Below are 22,821 nucleotides of genomic sequence, written 5' to 3' on the forward strand. Positions count from 1 at the left end.
CCCCCCCGGGGCCGCTCCGCTCCCGTTGTCCTCCCGGCCGAGGTCCAAGGGGCTCCCAAGGATGCGGTTGAGGGCCTCGGTAGAACTTTGCTCCACCACGGATGGTGGAATCGAAGCCGAAAGGGGGGGTTACTCCGAGGGCCCCACTCCGGAGTCACCGAGGAAGAGGGATGGAGAAGAGGAGAAGATCCAAGGGAAGCTTCGGGCACCGCCCCCGGGTGGGAAGCGGAGCGCTCAGCGCCAACGCGACCGTTGATTCCCATCTCCGTTGATCCATGGAAGGAGGCGGTGGAATGGGAGTCAAACGTTAACCGGGAAGGAACGGCTTTAAATAGGAGAGAGAGCGGGAAGGAGGAGGAGGGGATGGGTCACGGCGGCCGCCGACGGACGTAGGAGTCGGAAACGGGATTGGAGGTGTCCCAGAGCCACCAGGAGGTGAGTGGGACAATAGAGAGGACAGCAGGAATCATCGGAAAGGGATCAATAGGGCGGAAAATCCATCGATCGAGGGAATAAAGGTCAATAGAGGGATCAATAGGGCGGAAAATCCATCGATCGAGGGATTAAAGGTCAATAGAGGGATCAATAGGGTGGAAAAATCCATTGATTGAGGGGTTAAAGGTCAATAGAGGGATCAATAGGGTGGAAAATCCATTGATTGAGGGATTAAAGGTCAATAGAGGGATCAATAGGGTGGAAAAATCCATCGATTGAGGGAATAAAGGTCAATAGAGGGATCAATAGGGCGGAAAATCCATCGATTGAGGGGTTAAAGGTCAATAGAGGGATCAATAGGGTGGAAAATCCATCGATTGAGGGAATAAAGGTCAATAGAGGGATCAATAGGGAGAGATCCATCGATCGAGGGGTTAAAGGTCAATAGAGGGATCAATAGGGTGGAAAATCCATTGATTGAGGGATTAAAGGTCAATAGAGGGATCAATAGGGTGGAAAAATCCATCGATTGAGGGAATAAAGGTCAATAGAGGGATCAATAGGGCGGAAAATCCATCGATTGAGGGGTTAAAGGTCAATAGAGGGATCAATAGGGTGGAAAATCCATCGATTGAGGGAATAAAGGTCAATAGAGGGATCAATAGGGAGAGATCCATCGATCGAGGGGTTAAAGGTCAATAGAGGGATCAATAGGGTGGAAAATCCATCGATAGAGGGGTTAAAGGTCAATAGAGGGATCAATAGGGTGGAAAAATCCATCGATTGAGGGGTTAAAGGTCAATAGAGGGATCAATAGGGTGGAAAATCCATCGATCGAGGGGTTAAAGGTCAATAGAGGGATCAATAGGGCAGAAAATCCATCGATTGAGGGGTTAAAGGTCAATAGAGGGATCAATAGAGTGGAAAAATCCATCGATCGAGGGATTAAAGGTCAATAGAGGGATCAATAGGGTGGAAAATCCATCGATCGAGGGGTTAAAGGTCAATAGAGGGATCAATAGGGAGAGATCCATCGATCGAGGGGTTAAAGGTCAATAGAGGGATCAATAGGGTGGAAAATCCATCGATCGAGGGGTTAAAGGTCAATAGAGGGATCAATAGGGAGAGATCCATCGATCGAGGGGTTAAAGGTCAATAGAGGGATCAATAGGGAGAGAGATCCATCGATTGAGGGGTTAAAGGTCAATAGAGGGATCAATAGGGTGGAAAATCCATCGATCGAGGGGTTAAAGGTCAATAGAGGGATCAATAGGGAGAGAGATCCATCGATTGAGGGGTTAAAGGTCAATAGAGGGATCAATAGGGAGAGATCCATCGATTGAGGGGTTAAAGGTCAATAGAGGGATCAATAGGGAGAGATCCATCGATCGAGGGGTTAAAGGTCAATAGAGGGATCAATAGGGAGAGATCCATCGATCGAGGGGTTAAAGGTCAATAGAGGGATCAATAGGGAGAGAGATCCATCGATTGAGGGGTTAAAGGTCAATAGAGGGATCAATAGGGAGAGAGATCCATCGATTGAGGGGTTAAAGGTCAATAGAGGGATCAATAGGGAGAGATCCATCGATCGAGGGGTTAAAGGTCAATAGAGGGATCAATAGGGAGAGATCCATCGATTGAGGGGTTAAAGGTCAATAGAGGGATCAATAGGGAGAGATCCATCGATCGAGGGGTTAAAGGTCAATAGAGGGATCAATAGGGAGAGATCCATCGATCGAGGGGTTAAAGGTCAATAGAGGGATCAATAGGGAGAGATCCATCGATCGAGGGGTTAAAGGTCAGAGAAGGATCCATGGAGAGCTTTAAGGTCAATGGATGTCCCATCCTTTCATCCAACCTTCACCTCTTCCTCTGTTGCCCCCTTTGGTCCCTTTTGGCCCATCCTTGGGTCCATCCTTCCACCCAACCTCCATCTTCTCCTCCAATGTCCCTCTCGGTCACCTCTTGGTCCCTCTCAGTCACCTCTCGGTCCCTTTTGGCCCATCCTTGGATCCATCCTTCCATCCAACCTCCATCTTCTCCTCCAATGTCCCTCTCGGTCACCTCTCGGTCACCTTTTGGCCCATCCTTGGGTCCATCCTTCCACCCAACCTCCATCTTCTCCTCCATCTTCTCCTCCAATCCCCCTCTTGGTCACCTCTTGGTCACCTTTTGGCCCATCCTTGGGTCCATCCTTCCATCCAACCTTCATCTTCTCCTCCATCTTCTCCTCCAATCCCCCTCTTGGTCACCTCTCGGTCACCTCTTGGCCCATCCTTGGATCCATCCTTCCATCCAACCTCCATCTTCTCCTCCAATGTCCCTCTTGGTCACCTCTTGGTCACCTTTTGGCCCATCCTTGGGTCCATCCTTTCACCCAACCTCCATCTTCTCCTCCAATGTCCCTCTCGGTCACCTCTCGGTCCCTTTTGGCCCATCCTTCCATCCATCCTTCCATCCAACCTCCATCTTCTCCTCCAATGTCCCTCTCGGTCACCTCTCGGTCACCTCTTGGTCACCTCTTGGTCCCTTTTGGCCCATCCTTGGATCCATCCTTCCATCCAACCTCCATCTTCTCCTCCAATGTCCCTCTTGGTCACCTTTTGGCCCATCCTTCCATCCATCCTTCCACCCAATCTCCATCTTCTCCTCCAATCCCCCTCTTGGTCCCTCTCAGTCACCTCTTGGTCACCTCTCGGTCACCTTTTGGCCCATCCTTGGGTCCATCCTTCCACCCAACCTCCATCTTCTCCTCCAATGTCCCTCTTGGTCACCTTTTGGCCCATCCTTGGGTCCATCCTTCCACCCAACCTCCATCTTCTCCTCCATCTTCTCCTCCAACGTCCCTCTTGGTCACCTTTTGGCCCATCCTTGGGTCCATCCTTCCACCCAATCTCCATCTTCTCCTCCAATGTCCCTCTTGGTCCCTCTCAGTCACCTCTTGGTCACCTCTCGGTCACCTTTTGGCCCATCCTTGGATCCATCCTTCCATCCAACCTCCATCTTCTCCTCCAATGTCCCTCTCGGTCACCTCTCGGTCACCTTTTGGCCCATCCTTGGGTCCATCCTTCCACCCAACCTCCATCTTCTCCTCCATCTTCTCCTCCAATCCCCCTCTTGGTCACCTCTTGGTCACCTTTTGGCCCATCCTTGGGTCCATCCTTCCATCCAACCTCCATCTTCTCCTCCATCTTCTCCTCCAATCCCCCTCTTGGTCACCTCTTGGTCACCTTTTGGCCCATCCTTGGGTCCATCCTTCCATCCAACCTCCATCTTCTCCTCCATCTTCTCCTCCAATCCCCCTCTTGGTCACCTCTCGGTCACCTCTTGGCCCATCCTTGGATCCATCCTTCCATCCAACCTCCATCTTCTCCTCCAATGTCCCTCTTGGTCACCTCTTGGTCACCTTTTGGCCCATCCTTGGGTCCATCCTTCCATCCAACCTCCATCTTCTCCTCCAATGTCCCTCTCGGTCACCTCTCGGTCACCTCTTGGTCACCTCTTGGTCCCTTTTGGCCCATCCTTGGATCCATCCTTCCATCCAACCTCCATCTTCTCCTCCAATGTCCCTCTTGGTCACCTTTTGGCCCATCCTTCCATCCATCCTTCCACCCAATCTCCATCTTCTCCTCCAATCCCCCTCTTGGTCCCTCTCAGTCACCTCTTGGTCACCTCTCGGTCACCTTTTGGCCCATCCTTGGATCCATCCTTCCATCCAACCTCCATCTTCTCCTCCAATCCCCCTCTCAGTCACCTCTTGGTCCCTCTTGGCCCATCCTTGGGTCCATCCTTCCACCCAACCTCCATCTTCTCCATCTTCTCCTCCAATGTCCCTCTCAGTCACCTCTTGGTCACCTCTTGGTCCCTTTTGGCCCATCCTTGGGTCCATCCTTCCACCCAACCTCCATCTTCTCCTCCAACGTCCCTCTTGGTCACCTTTTGGCCCATCCTTGGGTCCATCCTTCCACCCAACCTCCATCTTCTCCTCCAACGTCCCTCTTGGTCACCTTTTGGCCCATCCTTGGGTCCATCCTTCCACCCAACCTCCATCTTCTCCATCTTCTCCTCCAACGTCCCTCTTGGTCCCCCCTTGGCCACCCCGTGGTCCATCCATACCTCCACCCCTTGACCACCTCCACCCCTTTCACCTTCTCCTCCTTCTCCTCCAGCTTCCCCTCAGGTGCCACCATGACCTTCGTGGAGCTCCTGAGCCGCTTGGGTGGGATGGGACGGTTCCAGGTGACCTACGTGACCGCCTTGGCCGCCCCTCTGCTCCTGTTGGCCGCTCACAACCTTCTGCAGAACTTCACCGCCGCCGTTCCCGACCACCACTGCCGCCCTCCCGCGGCGGCGCTCAATGCCACCACCCGAGAGGAGCAGCTCTTGGTCTCCATCCCTTCCGACGGTCACCGAAGGCCCCAACGGTGTCGCCGCTACGTAGAACCTCAGTGGTACCTCCTGGAGGTCAACGGTACGGCCGCGGCGGAGGCGGCCACCGAGCCGTGCCGCGACGGATGGACCTACGAGGATGGGGTCTTCTCGCAGACCATCATCACTGAGGTGAGAGAGGACCACCATCACCATCACCACCACCGCGTGGCCTGGTGGGGAATGGCTATGGAGGTTGGTGGGACCATCAGGGGGTTCCGGGACCATCACACGTCCTGGTGGTGACCACCATGGGGTGATGATGACCACCATGGGGTTATGGGACCACCCCATGTCCTGATGGTGACCATCATGGGGTGATGGTGACCACCATGGGGTGATGGGACCACCCCATGTCCTGGTGGTGACCATCATGGGGTGGTGGTGACCACCATGGGGTGATGGGACCACCCCATGTCCTGATGGTGACCACCATGGGGTTATGGGACCATCACATGTCCTGATGGTGACCACCATGGGGTTATGGGACCATCACATGTCCTGATGGTGACCACCATGGGGTGATGATGACCACCATGGGGTTATGGGACCACCCCATGTCCTGATGGTGACCATCATGGGGTGGTGGTGACCACCATGGGGTGATGGGACCACCCCATGTCCTGATGGTGACCACCATGGGGTTATGGGACCATCACATGTCCTGATGGTGACCACCATGGGGTGATGATGACCACCATGGGGTTCTGGGACCACCCCATGTCCTGATGGTGACCACCATGGGGTTATGGGACCATCACATGTCCCGATGGTGACCACCATGGGGTGATGATGACCACCATGGGGTTATGGGACCACCCCATGTCCTGATGGTGACAACCAGGGGGTGATGATGACCACCATGAGGTGATGGTGACCACCATGAGGTGATGGTGACCACTATGGAGGTTGTGGGACCACCATGGGGTTCTGGGACCACCTCACATCCTGATGGTGACCACCATGGGGTGATGGTGACCACCATGAGGGTTATGGGACCACCATGGGGTGATGGTGACCACTATGGGGCTCTGAGACCACCCAACGTCCTGATGGTGACCACCATGAGGTGATGGTGACCACCATGGGGTGATGGTGACCACCATGTCCTGATGGTGACCACCATGAGGGTTATGGGACCACCATGGGGTGATGGTGACCACCATGAGGTTATGGTGACCACCATGGGGTGATGGTGACCACCATGGGGTGATGGTGACCACTATGGGGTTATGGTGACCACTATGGGGTTATGGTGACCACCATGCAGTGATGGTGACCACCATGCAGTGATGGTGACCACCATGAGGTGATGGTGACCACCATGAGGTTATGGTGACCACCATGGGGTGATGGTGACCACCATGAGGTGATGGTGACCACTATGGGGTGATGGTGACCACCATGAGGTGATGGTGACCACTATGGGGTGATGGTGACCACCCGGTGTCTCCTGGCGGTGGCAGTGGGACCTGGTGTGCGAGTCCAAGGCGCTGCGGCAGGTGGCCCAGTCCATCTACATGGCCGGGATCCTCCTCGGCTCCGGAATCTTCGGGATCCTCTCCGACAAGTGAGTGGAGATGGACCGGGAGGAACTGGGAGGAACTGGGAGAGGGTGGGGTTGTCCTCTGCTGCCTCCTTACCTCCATCCCAGTACCTCCAGGACCATCTGTCCTCCATCCCAGTACCTCCAGGACCTTCTGTCCTCCATCCCAGTACCTCCAGGACCTTCTCTCCTCCATCCCAGTACCTCCAGGACCTTCTGTCCTCCATCCCAGTACCTCCAGGACCTTCTGTCCTCCATCCCAGTATCTCCAGGACCTTCTCTCCTCCATCCCAGTACCTCCAGGACCTTCTGTCCTCCATCCCAGTACCTCCAGGACCTTCTGTCCTCCATCCCAGTACCTCCAGGACCTTCTGTCCTCCATCCCAGTATCTCCAGGACCTTCTGTCCTCCATCCCAGTATCTCCAGGACCTCCTGTCCTCCATCCCAGTATCTCCAGGACCTTCTCTCCTCCATCCCAGTACCTCCAGGACCTCCTGTCCTCCATCCCAGTACCTCCAGGACCTTCTGTCCTCCATCCCAGTACCTCCAGGACCTTCTGTCCTCCATCCCAGTACCTCCAGGACCTTCTGTCCTCCATCCCAGTATCTCCAGGACCTTCTGTCCTCCATCCCAGTATCTCCAGGACCTCCTGTCCTCCATCCCAGTATCTCCAGGACCTTCTCTCCTCCAGGTTTGGACGTCGGGCGCTCCTCACGTGGTCATATCTTCAGTTGGGCGTCACGGGCGCGGCCACGGCGGCCACCACCACCTTCTCCACCTACTGCCTCTGCCGGTTCCTGACGGGCCTCGCCATGGCCGGCGTGTCCCTCAACTCCGCCTCTCTCTGTGAGCTGCGGCCCACCCCCCCCAGGGGACCTCCTGGACCTCCACGAGCCGTTCCCACCACCATTGACCATTGGGTTCCATCTTTGACCATTGGGCTCCATCTCCACCACCATTGACCCTTTGGTTCCATCTCCACCACCATTGACCATTGGGTTCCATCTCCACCACCATTGACCTTTGGGTTCCATCTCCACCACCATTGACCATTGGGCTCCATCTCCACTACCATTGACCATTGGGTTCCACCATTGACCATTGGGTTCCATCTCCACCACCATTGACCATTGGGTTCCACCATTGACCATTGGGCTCCATCTCCACCACCATTGACCATTGGGTTCCATCTCCACCACCATTGACCATTGGGTTCCACCATTGACCATTGGGTTCCATCTCCACCACCATTGACCATTGGGCTCCATCTCCACCACCATTGACCGTTGGGCTCCATCTCCACCACCATTGACCCTTTGGTTCCATCTCCACCACCATTGACCCTTTGGCTCCATCTCCACCACCATTGACCATTGGGTTCCATCTCCACCACCATTGACCCTTTGGTTCCATCTCCATCACCATTGACCCTTTGGTTCCATCTCCACCACCATTGACCGTTGGGTTGCATCTCCACCACCATTGACCATTGGGTTCCATCTCCACCACCATTGACCATTGGGCTCCATCTCCTCCACCACTGACCATTGGGTTCCATCTTTGACCATTGGGTTCCATCTCCACCACCATTGACCCTTTGGTTCCATCTCCACCACCATTGACCCTTTGGTTCCATCTCCACCACCATTGACCATTGGGTTCCATCTCCACCACCATTGACCCTTTGGTTCCATCTCCACCACCATTGACCATTGGGCTCCATCTCCACCACCATTGACCATTGGGTTCCATCTCCACCACCATTGACCATTGGGCTCCATCTCCACCACCATTGACCATTGGGATCCACCATTGACCCTTGGGTTCCATCTCCACCACCATTGACCCTTTGGTTCCATCTCCACCACCATTGACCATTGGGTTCCACCATTGACCCTTTGGCTCCATCTCCACCACCATTGACCATTGGGATCCACCATTGACCCTTGGGTTCCATCTCCACCACCATTGGCCATTGGGTTCCATCTCCACCACCATTGACCATTGGGTTCCACCATTGACCCTTTGGCTCCATCTCCACCACCATTGACCATTGGGTTCCACCATTGACCCTTTGGCTCCATCTCCACCACCATTGACCGTTGGGCTCCATCTCCACCACCATTGACCATTGGGCTCCATCTCCACCACCATTGACCCTTTGGTTCCATCTCCACCACCATTGACCTTTGGGTTCCATCTCCACCACCATTGACCCTTTTGTTCCATCTCCACCACCATTGACCATTGGGTTCCACCATTGACCATTGGGTTCCATCTCCACCACCATTGACCATTGGGTTCCACCATTGACCATTGGGTTCCGTCTCCACCACCATTGACCATTGGGCTCCATCTCCACCACCATTGACCATTGGGTTCCACCATTGACCATTGGGTTCCATCTCCACCTCAGTTGCCCGTTGGGCTCCCTCTCCACCACCATTGACCATTGGGTTCCACCATTGACCATTGGGTTCCGTCTCCACCACCATTGACCGTTGGGCTCCATCTCCACCACCATTGACCATTGGGTTCCACCATTGACCCTTTGGTTCCATCTCCACCACCATTGACCGTTGGGTTCCACCATTGACCATTGGGTTCCATCTCCACCTCAGTTGACCGTTGGGCTCCCTCTCCACCTCTGACCCTTCTCCTGGTTGTCCTCAGGCATGGAGTGGATCCCGACGGAGGCCCGGGCCGTGGTGGGGACCATCAACGGTTACTGCTACACGTTGGGACAGTTCGTGTTGGCGGCCGTGGCCTTCGTTGTCCCTCATTGGCGTTGGCTCCAACTGGTGGTCTCCATCCCCTTCTTCTTCTTCTTCCTCTACTCGTGGTACGGAGAAGACGGGACAGCGCCCGTCTCCACCTTCGTGGTGGAAGAGGGACGTTGAGGTTCCTCAGAGGAGGTGGGGGGAGGTTGGGAGCCTCCCCAGGAGGTCCATCGGCTTTGTCTCGGAGGTTCTTCGTGGAGTCGGCGCGGTGGCAGGTGATCGCCGGGAGGACCGACCTCGCCCTCAAGGGGCTCCGCAAAGTCGCCCGAGTCAACGGGAGGAAGGAGGAAGGGGACAAACTCAGCGAGGAGGTGACAGAGCCACCAGGACCTCCTGGAGAACCCATGGAGCTCTCTGAACCCCCCTTAGATCCATCGGAACCTCCTTCAGATCCATCTGAACCTCCTTTAGATCCACCTGAATCCCACTTAGACCCATCAGAACCTCTTTTAGATCCACCTGAATCCCACTTAGACCCATCAGAACCTCCTTTAGATCCACCTGAACCCCCTTAGACCCATCAGAACCTCCTTCAGATTCACCTGAACCCCCTCAGATCCTCCTGATCCCCTCCAGATGACCTAGAACTCCTCCCAAGATCTCTTGGACCCCTCCCAGACCTCACCAAACCCCTCCCAGACCCCACCAAACCCCTCCCAGACCCCACCAAACCCCTCTTAGATGCCACCAAACCCCTCCCAGACCCCACCAAACCCCTCCCAGACCCCACCAAACCCCTCTTAGATCCCACCAAACCCCTCTTAGATCCCACCAAACCCCTCCCAGACCCCACCAAACCCCTCCCAGATGCCACCAAACCCCTCCTAGACCCCACCAAACCCCTCCCAGACCCCACCAAACCCCTCCTAGACCCCACCAAACCTCTCTAGATGCCACCAAACCCCTCCCAGACCCCACCAAACCCCTCCCAGACCCCACCAAACCCCTCCCAGACCCCACCAAACCCCTCTTAGATGCCACCAAACCCCTCCCAGACCCCACCAAACCCCTCTTAGACCCCACCAAACTCCTCTTAGATGACACCAAACCCCTCCCAGACCCCACCAAACCCCTCCCAGACCCCACCAAACCCCTCTTAGATCCCACCAGACCCCTCCCAGACCCCACCAAACCCCTCTTAGACCCCACCAAACCCCTCCCAGACCCCACCAAACCCCTCTTAGATCCCACCAGACCCCTCCCAGACCCCACCAAACCCCTCTTAGACCCCACCAAACCCCTCCCAGATGCCACCAAACCCCTCCCAGACCCCACTAAACCCCTCTTAGATCCCACCAAACCCCTCCCAGACCCCACCAAACCCCTCCCAGACCCCACCAAACCCCTCCCAGACCCCACCAAACCCCTCTTAGATCCCACCAAACCCCTCCCAGACCCCACCAAACCCCTCTTAGATCCCACCAAACCCCTCCCAGACCCCACCAAACCCCTCTTAGACCCCACCAAACCCCTCTTAGACGCCACCAAACCCCTCCCAGACCCCACCAAACCCCTCTTAGATCCCACCAAACCCCTCTTAGATCCCACCAAACCCCTCCCAGACCCCACCAAACCCCTCCCAGACGCCACCAAACCCCTCTTAGATGCCACCAAACCCCTCTTAGATGCCACCAAACCCCTCTTAGATGACACCAAACCCCTCCCAGACCCCACCAAACCCCTCTTAGATCCCACCAAACCCCTCTTAGATCCCACCAAACCCCTCCCAGACCCCACCAAACCCCTCTTAGACCCCACCAAACCCCTCTTAGATGCCACCAAACCCCTCTTAGACCCCACCAAACCCCTCTTAGACCCCACCAAACCCCTCTTAGACCCCACCAAACCCCTCTTAGACGCCACCAAACCCCTCTTAGACCCCACCAAACCCCTCCCAGACCCCACCAAACCCCTCTTAGACCCCACCAAACCCCTCTTAGACCCCACCAAACCCCTCCCAGACCCCACCAAACCCCTCTTAGACCCCACCAAACCCCTCCCAGACCCCACCAAACCCCTCTTAGACCCCACCAGACCCCTCTTAGACCCCACCAGACCCCTCTTAGACCCCACCAAACCCCTCTTAGACCCCACCAAACCCCTCCCAGACCCCACCAAACCCCTCTTAGATGCCACCAAACCCCTCTTAGATGCCACCAAACCCCTCCCAGACCCCACCAAACCCCTCCTAGACCCCACCAAACCCCTGCTAGATGCCACCAAACCCCTGCTAGATGCCACCAAACCCCTGCTAGATGACACCAAACCCCTGCTAGATGCCACCAAACCCCTCCCAGACCCCACCAAACCCCTCCCAGACGCCACCAAACCCCTCCCAGATGCCACCAAACCCCTCCCAGACCCCACCAAACCCCTCTTAGATCCCACCAAACCCCTCCCAGACCCCACCAAACCCCTCTTAGACCCCACCAAACCCCTCCTAGATGCCACCAAACCCCTGCTAGATGCCACCAAACCCCTGCTAGATGCCACCAGGTCGCGGTTCCGCAGGTGCTGCGGTCGCTGGTGGGTCGGTCGGCGCCGTTGCCGGGAGGGGCTGTGCCTGCTCTGCTCCGCACTCGGGCCATGAGGACGGTGTCGGTCGGAGTCTCCTTCTTCTGGTAAGTGCGGCGCTGTTTGGGGGCCAAAAACCCCCTCTTTTTTGGGGTCAAAAGCACTTATTTAGGGTCAAACCTCCCATTCGGGGCCCAAAAGAATCCCCTTTGGGCGCTGTTTTGGGGCCAAACCCCTCTTTTTGGGCAAAACCAACACCGTTGGGAGGCAAAAGGCATCATTTTGGGGGGCAAAAATCTCATTTATTGGCCAAAAAGCAACTTTAGGGGAACCTCCACCCTTTTGAGGGTCAAAAATCCCCTTTTAGGACCAAAAAAAAGGGTCTTATGGGCAAATTCCACCGTTTTATGCCAAAAATCCTCTTTTGGGGCAAAGAAAAAATCACCTTTGAGGGCAAAAAACATCATTTTGGGGGTCAAAATGCAGCATTTGGGGGAAAACCCCACTTTTGGGAGGGAAAAACGATCCTTTTGGGGGCAAAAATGCCCTTTTTGGGAACAGAAACATCTCTGGGAGCCAAACCCACCTTTTGGTGGCCAAACCGCACCTTTTGGTGGCCAAACCCCACCTTTTGGTGGCCAAACCCCACCTTTTGGTGGTCAAACTCCATCTTTTGGTGGTCAAACCCCATGTTTTGGTGGTCAATCCCAACATTTGATGATCAAACCCAACATTTGATGATCAAACCCCAAGTTTTGGTGGTCAAACCCCATGTTTTGGTGGCCAAACCTCACCTTTTGGTGGCCAAACCTCACCTTTTGGTGGCCAAACTCCATCTTTTGGTGGTCAAACCTCACATTTTGATGGTCAAACCTCATCTTTTGGTGGCCAAACCCCACATTTGGTGACCAAACCCCACATTTGGTGACCAACCCCCACCTTTTGGTGGTCAAACCTCACCTTTTGGTGGTCAAGCCTCACATTTTGATGGTCAAACCTCATATTTTGGTGGTCAAACCCAACATTTGGTGGTCAAACCCCACGTTTTGGTGGTCAAACCCAACATTTGGTTGTCAAACTCCATCTTTTGGTGGTCAAACCCCACGTTTTGGTGGTCAAAACCCACGTTTTGGTGGTCAAACCCCACTTTTTGGTGGTCAAACCCCAACATTTGGTGATCAAACCCCACATTTTGGTGGTCAAACTCCATCTTTTGGTGGTCAAACTCCATCTTTTGGTGGCCAAACCCCACGTTTTGGTGGTCAAACCCAACATTTGGTGGCCAAACCCCATGTTTTGGTGGTCAAACCCAACATTTGGTGGTCAAACCCCAACATTTGGTGATCAAACCCCACGTTTTGGTGGCCAAACCCAACATTTGGTGATCAAACCCCACGTTTTGGTGGTCAAACCCCAACATTTGGTGATCAATCCCAACATTTGATGATCAAACCCCACGTTTTGGTGGTCAAACCCCATGTTTTGGTGGCCAAACCTCACATTTTGGTGGTCAAACCCCATGTTTTGGTGGTCAAACTCCATCTTTTGGTGGTCAAACCCCACGTTTTGGTGGTCAAACCCCACGTTTTGGTGGTCAAACCCCATGTTTTGGTGGTCAAACCCAACATTTGGTGATCAAACCCCACATTTTGGTGGTCAAACCCCATCTTTTGGTGGTCAAACCCCATCTTTTGGTGGTCAAACCCAACATTTGGTGATCAAACTCCATGTTTTGGTGGTCAAACCCCATGTTTTGGTGGTCAAACCCAACATTTGATGATCAAACCCCACGTTTTGGTAGTCAAACCCCGCGTTTTGGTGGTTAAACCCCATGTTTTGGTGGTCAAACCCCACGTTTTGGTGGTCAAACCCCACGTTTTGGTGGTCAAACCCCACATTTTGGTGGTCAAACCCCACGTTTTGGTGGTCAAACCCAACATTTGGTGGTCAAACCCAACATTTGGTGGCCAAACCCCATGTTTTGGTGGCCAAACCCCATGTTTTGGTGGCCAAACCCTATGTTTTGGTGGCCAAACCCAACATTTGGTGATCAAACTCCATCTTTTGGTGGTCAAACCCCAACATTTGATGATCAAACCCCAACATCTGATGATCAAACCCCACGTTTTGGTGGTCAATCCCAACATTTGGTGATCAACCACCACGTTTTGGTGGTCAAACCCCACGTTTTTGGTGGTCAAACCCCAACATTTGGTGATCAACCACCACATTTTGATGCTCAAACCCCACGTTTTGGTGGTCAAACCCCACGTTTTGGTGGTCAAACCCCAACATTTGGTGCTCAACCACCACGTGTTTGTGGTCAACCCGCATATTTTGGTGGTCAATCCCAACATTTGATGATCAAACCCCAAGTTTTGGTGGTCAAACCCCACGCTTTGGTGGTCAAACCCCACATTTTGGTGGTCAAACCCCACGTTTTGGTGGCCAAACCCCACATTTTGGTGGTCAAACGCCACGTTTTGGTGGTCAAACCCATGGATTTGGTCCTCCCTGGGTCATTCGCGGTGGTTCTTGCGTTGAAACGATGGCTTTCGGGGCAGGTTCTCCACCGCCTTCGCCTACTACGGGTTGGCCATGGACCTGCAGGGCTTCGGGGTGGACATCTACCTGAGTCAGTTGGTCTTCGGGGCCGTGGACATCCCGGCCAAGCTGGTGTCGGTGTTGGTCATCACCTGGGTGGGGCGGAGGGTGGCCCAAGGAGGAGCTCTGGCCCTCGCCGGCGTCTGCATCTTGGCCAACATCGTCGTACCCATGGGTGAGAGCAGCGGAGGAGGACAATGGGTGGAGACAATGGGGTGGAGACAATGGGGTGGAGGAGAATGGGGTGGAGGACAATGGGGTGGAGGAGAATGGGGTGGAGGAGAATGGGGTGGAGGACGATGGGGTGGAGGACGATGGGGTGGAGGACGATGGGGTGGAGACGATGGGGTGGAGGACAATGGGATGGAGGAGAATGGGGTGGAGGACGATGGGGTGGAGGAGAATGGGGTGGAGGACAATGGGGTGGAGGACAATGGGGTGGAGACAACGGGGTGGAGACAATGGGGTGGAGGAGAATGGGGTGGAGGACAATGGGGTGGAGGACAATGGGGTGGAGACAATGGGGTGGAGGACGATGGGGTGGAGACAATGGGGTGGAGGACAATGGAGTGGAGGACAATGGGGTGGAGACAATGGGGTGGAGACAATGGGGTGGAGGACGATGGGGTGGAGGAGAATGGGGTGGAGGACGATGGGGTGGAGGACGATGGGGTGGAGACAATGGGGTGGAGGACAATGGGGTGGAGGACAATGGGGTGGAGGACGATGGGGTGGAGACAATGGGGTGGAGGACAATGGGGTGGAGGAGAATGGGGTGGAGGACGATGGGTGGAGACAATGGGGTGGAGACAATGGGGTGGAGACAATGGGGTGGAGGACGATGGGGTGGAGGACGATGGGGTGGAGGAGAATGGGGTGGAGGACACTGGGGTGGAGGACAATGGGGTGGAGGACGATGGGGTGGAGGACGATGGGGTGGAGACAATGGGGTGGAGGACAATAGGATGGAGGACGATGGGGTAGAGGACAATGGGGTGGAGGACAATGGGGTGGAGGACAATAGGGTGGAGGCAATGGGGTGGAGGAGAATGGGGTGGAGGACAATGGGGTGGAGACAATGGGGTGGAGGACAATGGGGTGGAGGACGATGGGGTGGAGACAATGGGGTGGAGGAGAATGGGGTGGAGGACGATGGGGTGGAGGACAATAGGGTGGAGACAATGGGGTGGAGGACGATGGGGTGGAGGAGAATGGGGTGGAGGAGAATGGGGTGGAGACAATGGGGTGGAGGACAATGGGATGAAGGACAATGGGGTGGAGGACGATGGGGTGGAGGACAATGGGGTGGAGACAATGGGGTGGAGGACAATGGGATGAAGGACAATGGGGTGGAGGACAATGGGATGAAGGACAATGGGGTGGAGGACAATGGGGTGGAGACAATGGGGTGGAGGACGATGGGGTGGAGGACGATGGGGTGGAGGACACTGGGGTGGAGGAGAATGGGGTGGAGGACGATGGGGTGGAGACAATGGGTGGAGGACGATGGGGTGGAGACAATGGGTGGAGGACAATGGGGTGGAGACAATGGGGTGGAGGAGAATGGGGTGGAGGACAATGGGTGGAGGACAATGGGGTGGAGGACGATGGGGTGGAGGACGATGGGGTGGAGGACAATGGGTGGAGGACAATGGGGTGGAGGACGATGGGGTGGAGGACGATGGGGTGGAGGAGAATGGGGTGGAGGACGATGGGGTGGAGGACGATGGGGTGGAGGAGAATGGGGTGGAGGAGAATGGGGTGGAGGAGAATGGGGTGGAGGCCGAGGTGGGAGGAGAGGAGGACCTGCGTTGGGGTCTGGAGGAGCTGCGAGAGGTCCCGTGGGGTCCGCAGAGCTGCAGCTGCTGCGCATGGCCTTGGCCGTGGTCGGGAAGGGCTCGTTGGCCGCGTCCTTCAACTGCGCCTACATCTTCACCGGAGAGCTCTTCCCCACCGTCATCAGGTGGGACAGAGGACACCTGCAGAGGCGCTGCCACCACTGCCCCAACCCCAAGAGCCCACCAGGGCCCATCATCTCCAGCCACGCCCTCCTGCCGCCACGGGACCATCATTCCACCCATCCATCCACCATCCATCCATCATCCATCCACCATCCATCCATCCATCCATCCACCATCCATCCATCCACCATCCATCATCCATCCATCCATCCATCCATCCATCATCCATCCACCATCCATCCATCCACCATCCATCCATCGATGTCTCCATCCACTCAACCACATCTCCATCCCTCCACTCAACCATCTCTCCCTCCCTCCCTCAACTCTTCCATCCATCCACATCTCCCTCCGTCCATCCACTCAACCACATCTCCATCCCTCCCTCCATCTCTCCCTCCATCCATCCATCCATCCGTTGATCCGTGTGTTCCCGGTGTTTCCCGGCAGGCAGACGGGGCTGGGCCTGGGGGGGACGCTGGCGCGGGTGGGCACCATCCACCCTTCTCTCCATCCATCCGTCCATCCCTCCATCCATTTCTCCATCCACTCAACCACATCTCCATCCCTCCCTCCACGTCTCCATCCACTCAACCATATCTCCATCCATCCATGTCTCCATTCCTCCATCCATTTCTCCATCCACTCAACCATATCTCCATCCATCCCTCCATCCATCCATGTCTCCATCCATCCAACCAACCATCTCTCCCTCCATCTCTCAACTCTTCCATCCATCCACATCTCCCTCCATTCATCCACTCAACCACATCTTCATCCATCCATCCCTCCATCCCTCCCTCCCTCCATCCACCCGTATCTCCATCCACTCAACCACATCTCCATCCATCCACTCAACCATCTCTCCCTCCATCCCTCAACTCTTCCATCCATCCACATCTCCATCCCTCCATCCCTCCATCCCTCGTTGATCCGTGTGCTCCCGGTGTTTCCCGGCAGGCAGACGGGGCTGGGCCTGGGGGGGACGCTGGCGCGGGTGGACACCATCCGTCCATCCATCCGTTGATCCGTGTGCTCCCGGTGTTTCCCGGCAGGCAGACGGGGCTGGGCCTGGGGGGGACGCTGGCGCGGGTGGACACCATCCGTCCATCCATCCGTTGATCCATGTGTTCCTGGTGTTTCCCGGCAGGCAGACGGGGCTGGGCCTGGGGGGGACGCTGGCGCGGGTGGGCACCATCCGTCGATCCATCCGTTGATCCGTGTGTTCCCGGTGTTTCCCGGCAGGCAGACGGGGCTGGGCCTGGGGGGGACGCTGCCGCGGGTGGACACCATCCGTCCATCCATCCGTTGATCCATGTGTTCCCGGTGTTTCCCGGCAGGCAGACGGGGCTGGGCCTGGGGGGGACGCTGCCGCGGGTGGGCACCATCCGTCCATCCATCCGTTGATCCGTGTGCTCCCGGTGTTTCCCGGCAGGCAGACGGGGCTGGGCCTGGGGGGGACGCTGGCGCGGGTGGGCACCATCCATCCATCCATCCGTTGATCCGTGTGTTCCCGGTGTTTCCCGGCAGGCAGACGGGGCTGGGCCTGGGGGGGACGCTGGCGCGGGTGGACACCATCCATCCATCCGTTGATCCGTGTGTTCCCGGTGTTTCCCGGCAGGCAGACGGGGCTGGGCCTGGGGGGGACGCTGGCGCGGGTGGGCACCATCCCTCCATCCATCGTTGATCCGTGTGCTCCCGGTGTTTCCCGGCAGGCAGACGGGGCTGGGCCTGGGGGGGACGCTGGCACGGGTGGACACCATCCCTCCATCCATCCGTTGATCCGTGTGTTCCCGGTGTTTCCCGGCAGGCAGACGGGGCTGGGCCTGGGGGGGACGCTGGCGCGGGTGGGCACCATCCATCCATCCATCCGTTGATCCGTGTGTTCCCGGTGTTTCCCGGCAGGCAGACGGGGCTGGGCCTGGGGGGGACGCTGGCGCGGGTGGGCACCATCCCTCCATCCATCCGTTGATCCGTGTGTTCCCGGTGTTTCCCGGCAGGCAGACGGGGCTGGGCCTGGGGGGGACGCTGGCGCGGGTGGGCACCATCCGTCCATCCATCCGTTGATCCATGTGTTCCCGGTGTTTCCCGGCAGGCAGACGGGGCTGGGCCTGGGGGGGACGCTGGCGCGGGTGGGCACCATCCGTCCATCCATCCGTTGATCCGTGTGTTCCCGGTGTTTCCCGGCAGGCAGACGGGGCTGGGCCTGGGGGGGACGCTGGCGTGGGTGGACACCATCCATCCATCCATCCGTTGATCCGTGTGTTCCCGGTGTTTCCCGGCAGGCAGACGGGGCTGGGCCTGGGGGGGACGCTGGCGCGGGTGGACACCATCCGTCCATCCATCCGTTGATCCGTGTGTTCCCGGTGTTTCCCGGCAGGCAGACGGGGCTGGGCCTGGGGGGGACGCTGGCGTGGGTGGACACCATCCATCCATCCATCCGTTGATCCGTGTGTTCCCGGTGTTTCCCGGCAGGCAGACGGGGCTGGGCCTGGGGGGGACGCTGGCACGGGTGGACACCATCCATCCATCCATCCGTTGATCCGTGTGTTCCCGGTGTTTCCCGGCAGGCAGACGGGGCTGGGCCTGGGGGGGACGCTGGCACGGGTGGACACCATCCATCCATCCATCCGTTGATCCGTGTGTTCCCGGTGTTTCCCGGCAGGCAGACGGGGCTGGGCCTGGGGGGGACGCTGGCGTGGGTGGACACCATCCATCCATCCGTTGATCCGTGTGCTCCCGGTGTTTCCCGGCAGGCAGACGGGGCTGGGCCTGGGGGGGACGCTGGCGCGGGTGGGCACCATCCCTCCATCCATCCGTTGATCCGTGTGTTCCCGGTGTTTCCCGGCAGGCAGACGGGGCTGGGCCTGGGGGGGACGCTGGCGCGGGTGGGCACCATCCGTCCATCCATCCGTTGATCCGTGTGTTCCCGGTGTTTCCCGGCAGGCAGACGGGGCTGGGCCTGGGGGGGACGCTGGCGCGGGTGGACACCATCCCTCCATCCATCCGTTGATCCGTGTGTTCCCGGTGTTTCCCGGCAGGCAGACGGGGCTGGGCCTGGGGGGGACGCTGGCGCGGGTGGACACCATCCCTCCATCCATCCGTTGATCCGTGTGCTCCCGGTGTTTCCCGGCAGGCAGACGGGGCTGGGCCTGGGGGGGACGCTGGCGCGGGTGGGCACCATCCCTCCATCCATCCGTTGATCCGTGTGCTCCCGGTGTTTCCCGGCAGGCAGACGGGGCTGGGCCTGGGGGGGACGCTGGCGCGGGTGGACACCATCCCTCCATCCATCCGTTGATCCGTGTGTTCCCGGTGTTTCCCGGCAGGCAGACGGGGCTGGGCCTGGGGGGGACGCTGGCGCGGGTGGGCAGTATGGTGGCCCCTCTGGTGCAGATGACGGCGGAGGTGACGCCGGCGCTGCCGCTCCTCATCTATGGGAGCGCTCCCATCGTCGCCGCCATCGCCACCACTTTCCTGCCCGAAACCCGGAATGCGGCTCTGCCGGAGACCGTCCAGGACGTGGAGAGAAGGTGAGGAGATACCTGCGGGAGGAGACCTCGGAGGGAGAGGAGGGACGGACGGAGGGACAGACGGACGGAGGGAGGGAGGGAAGGGTTGAGGGATGGAGGGATGGAAGGAGAGGTGGTTGGATGGATGGAGATGTGGTTGAGTGGATGGAGACGTGGATGGATGGAGGGATGGAGGGATGGAGGGATGGAGATATGGTTGAATGGATGGAGAAATGGATGGAGGGATGGATGGAGGGATGGATGGAGGGATGGATGGAGATATGGTTGAGTGGATGGAGGGAGGGATGGATGGAGATATGGTTGAGTGGATGGAGGGAGGGATGGATGGAGGGATGGAAGTGTTGAGGGATGGAGGGATGGATGGATGGAGGGATGGAGAGGAGGTGGATGGATGGAGACGTGGTTAAGTGGATGGAGGGATGGATGGAGGAATGGAGATATCGTTGAGTGGATGGAGATATGGAGGGATGGAGGGATGGAGATATGGTTGAGTGGATGAAGAAATGGATGGATGGAGGGATGGAGGGAGGGATGGAGGGATCGGTGGATGGAGATGTGGTTGAGTGGATGGAGAAATGGATGGGCAGATGGAGGGATGGAGGGAGGGAGGGATGGAGGGATGGAGAGGTGGTTGAGTGGATGGAGACATGGATGGATGGATGGAGGGAAGTGTTGAGGGATGGAGGAATGGATGGATGGAGAGGAGGTGGATGGATGGAGATGTGGTTAAGTGGATGGAGGGATGGATGGAGGGATGGAGGGATGGAGATATGGTTGAGTGGATGGAGAAATGGATGGATGGATGGAGGGAGGGATGAAGGGATGGATGGATGGAGATATGGTTGAGTGGATGGAGAAATGGATGGAGGGATGGATGGATGGATGAAAGGTTTGAGGGATGGATGGAGAGGTGGTTGAGTGGATGGAGACATGAGTGGATGGAGGGATGGAAGTGTTGAGGGATGGAGGGATGGAGAGGAGGTGGTTGGATGGATGGAGATGTGGTTAAGTGGATGGAGGGATGGATGGAGGGATGGATGGATGGATGAAAGGTTTGAGGGATGGATGGAGAGGTGGTTGAGTGGATGGAGATGAGTGGATGGAGGGATGGAAGTGTTGAGGGATGGAGGGATGGAGAGGAGGTGGTTGGATGGATGGAGATGTGGTTAAGTGGATGGAGGGATGGATGGAGATATGGTTGAGTGGATGGAGAAATGGATGGATGGATGGATGGAGGGATGGATGGATGGATGAAAGGTTTGAGGGATGGATGGAGAGGTGGTTGGATGGATGGAGACGTGGTTGAGTGGATGGAGACACGGGTGGGTGGATGGAAGGGTTGAGGGATGGAGGGAGAGGTGGTTGGATGGTTGAAGATGTGGTTGAGTGGATGGAGATACAGATGGATGGATGGAAGGAGGGATGAAGGGACGGATGGATGGAGAGGAGGTGGTTGGATGGATGGAGACGTGGGTGAGTGGATGGAGACATGGAGACATGGATGGATGGATGGATGGATGGAGAGGTGGTTGGATGGATGGAGACCTGGTTAAGTGGATGGAGGGATGGATGGAAGGGTTGAGGGATGAAGGGAGAGGCGGTTGGATGGATGAAGACATGGAGGGATGGAGGAGTTGAAGGATGGACAGGGTTGGTGGGAGGATGGAGAAGTGGATGGATGGATGGAGGGCTTGAGGGATGGAGGGAGAGCTGGTTGGATGAATGGTGGGACTCCATTCCTACCACATCCCCTTTGTTCTTCCTGGTCCTCTCGTGGTGGACATGAGGAGGGAAATCATCACAAGATGTCTTGCAGAAGACCAGAAGGGTTTGGGTGGGGAGGGATGAAGGGTTTGGGGTGGTGAGGACCAAGAGGTTGGGGTGGTGAGGACCAAGAGGTTTGGGTGGTGAGGACCAAGGGTTTGGGGTGGTGAGGACCAAGGGGTTGGGGTGGTGAGGACCAAGGGATTTGGGTGGTGAGGACCAAGAGGTTTGGGGTGGTGAGGACCAAGAGGTTTGGATGGTGAGGACCAAGAGGTTTGAGGCAAGATGAGATGAAGGTTTTGGGCCAAGAGATGAAGGTTTTGGGGTTTCTCGTCTCCCGGTGCAACCACAGGGCGGGTCACCTCAAGGACGAGGAGGTCGTGGTCCCCTTGAGCACCACCAAAACCAAGGACGGCATCTGATGGGGGGAAGAAGACGGGAATCGGGGACCCAGGGAAGGGCGACACCTCCACTCCCGACGTTATTTATTGAACCCCAATTAAACCTCATCGTTAACGATGGCGTCAACGTCAAACGCTGCCCCTAAAGGGGACCCGAAAGGGTCGGGGAGGTCCCCCAAAAGGAGGCGAACGAGGATTAATTACCCAAATGTTAATCAGGGTCTGTTCCCGGCTCCGGAGCTTTGCCCTTTGCCCCAAATCCGGTGATTTAACCTCAAAGTAAAGCTGCAAAGAGATTAATTCCAGTGTCAAAGAGGGGTCAGAGGGGGGGAACCCACAATGGGGTTTTTATTCACCCCAAAAATAGGGCAGAACCACCTCAGAGAAGCCCCAAAATGGGGGTTATTCACCCCAAAAATAGGGGAGAACCACCTCAGTCTCAGCCCTCAGAGAAGCCCCAAAATGGGGTTTATTCCCCCCAAAAATAGGGCAGAACCACCTCAGTCTCAGCCCTCACAGAAGCCCCAAAATGGGGTTCATTCACCCCACAAAAAAGGTCTCAGCCCTCAGAGAAGCCCCAAAATGAGGTTTATTCACCCCAAAAATAGGGCAGAACCACCTCAGTCTCAGCCCTCACAGAAGCCCCAAAATGGGCTTTATTCACCCCAAAAATAGGGCAGAACCACCTCAGTCTCAGCCCTCACAGAAGCCCCAAAATGGGGTTTATTCACCCCAAAAATAGGGCAGAACCACCTCAGAGAAGCCCCAAAATGGGGTTTATTCACCCCAAAAATAGGGCAGAACCACTTCAGTCTCAGCCCTCAGAGAAGCCCCAAAATGGGGTTTATTCACCCCAA

At 56.7% G+C, this 22,821-nt stretch overlaps 1 protein-coding gene across 3 annotated transcripts; it reads left to right on the forward strand.

Annotated features, from left to right (window-relative positions):
• Positions 1-280: 280 nt before the first annotated feature.
• Positions 281-22,266, forward strand: LOC104061889 (solute carrier family 22 member 6-like). Of its 3 annotated transcripts, none has more exons than XM_054052517.1 (11): positions 281-435; positions 4,605-4,995; positions 6,330-6,433; positions 7,102-7,256; positions 9,084-9,249; positions 9,378-9,501; positions 11,702-11,811; positions 14,269-14,483; positions 16,163-16,271; positions 19,596-19,799; positions 21,916-22,266. In XM_054052517.1, the coding sequence occupies exons 2-11, from the start codon at positions 4,624-4,626 to the stop codon at positions 21,983-21,985; spliced, it is 1,629 nt and encodes a 542-aa protein (XP_053908492.1). In that variant the 5' UTR covers positions 281-435; positions 4,605-4,623; the 3' UTR covers positions 21,986-22,266. The 3 variants fall into 3 exon arrangements, with proteins under 3 accessions (XP_053908492.1, XP_053908491.1, XP_053908493.1); XM_054052516.1 differs by having other exon boundaries at positions 9,084-9,252; positions 21,916-22,264; XM_054052518.1 differs by lacking the exons at positions 19,596-19,799; positions 21,916-22,266 and adding an exon at positions 17,230-17,321 and having other exon boundaries at positions 9,084-9,252.
• The last annotated feature ends 555 nt before the right edge of the window (positions 22,267-22,821 follow it).

This window comes from Cuculus canorus, chromosome 34 (genome assembly GCF_017976375.1).
Source record: "Cuculus canorus isolate bCucCan1 chromosome 34, bCucCan1.pri, whole genome shotgun sequence".
Taxonomy (NCBI): Eukaryota; Metazoa; Chordata; class Aves; order Cuculiformes; family Cuculidae; genus Cuculus; species Cuculus canorus.

Coding starts and splice junctions, on each gene's coding strand:
- LOC104061889 (XM_054052516.1), top strand. CDS start 4,624: ATGACCTTCGTGGAGCTCCTGAGCCGCTTGGGTGGGATGGGACGGTTC. Junction 6,434..7,101: donor TTCGGGATCCTCTCCGACAA/GTGAGTGGAGAT, acceptor TCTCTCCTCCAG/GTTTGGACGTCGGGCGCTCC. Junction 16,272..19,595: donor CTCTTCCCCACCGTCATCAG/GTGGGACAGAGG, acceptor GTTTCCCGGCAG/GCAGACGGGGCTGGGCCTGG.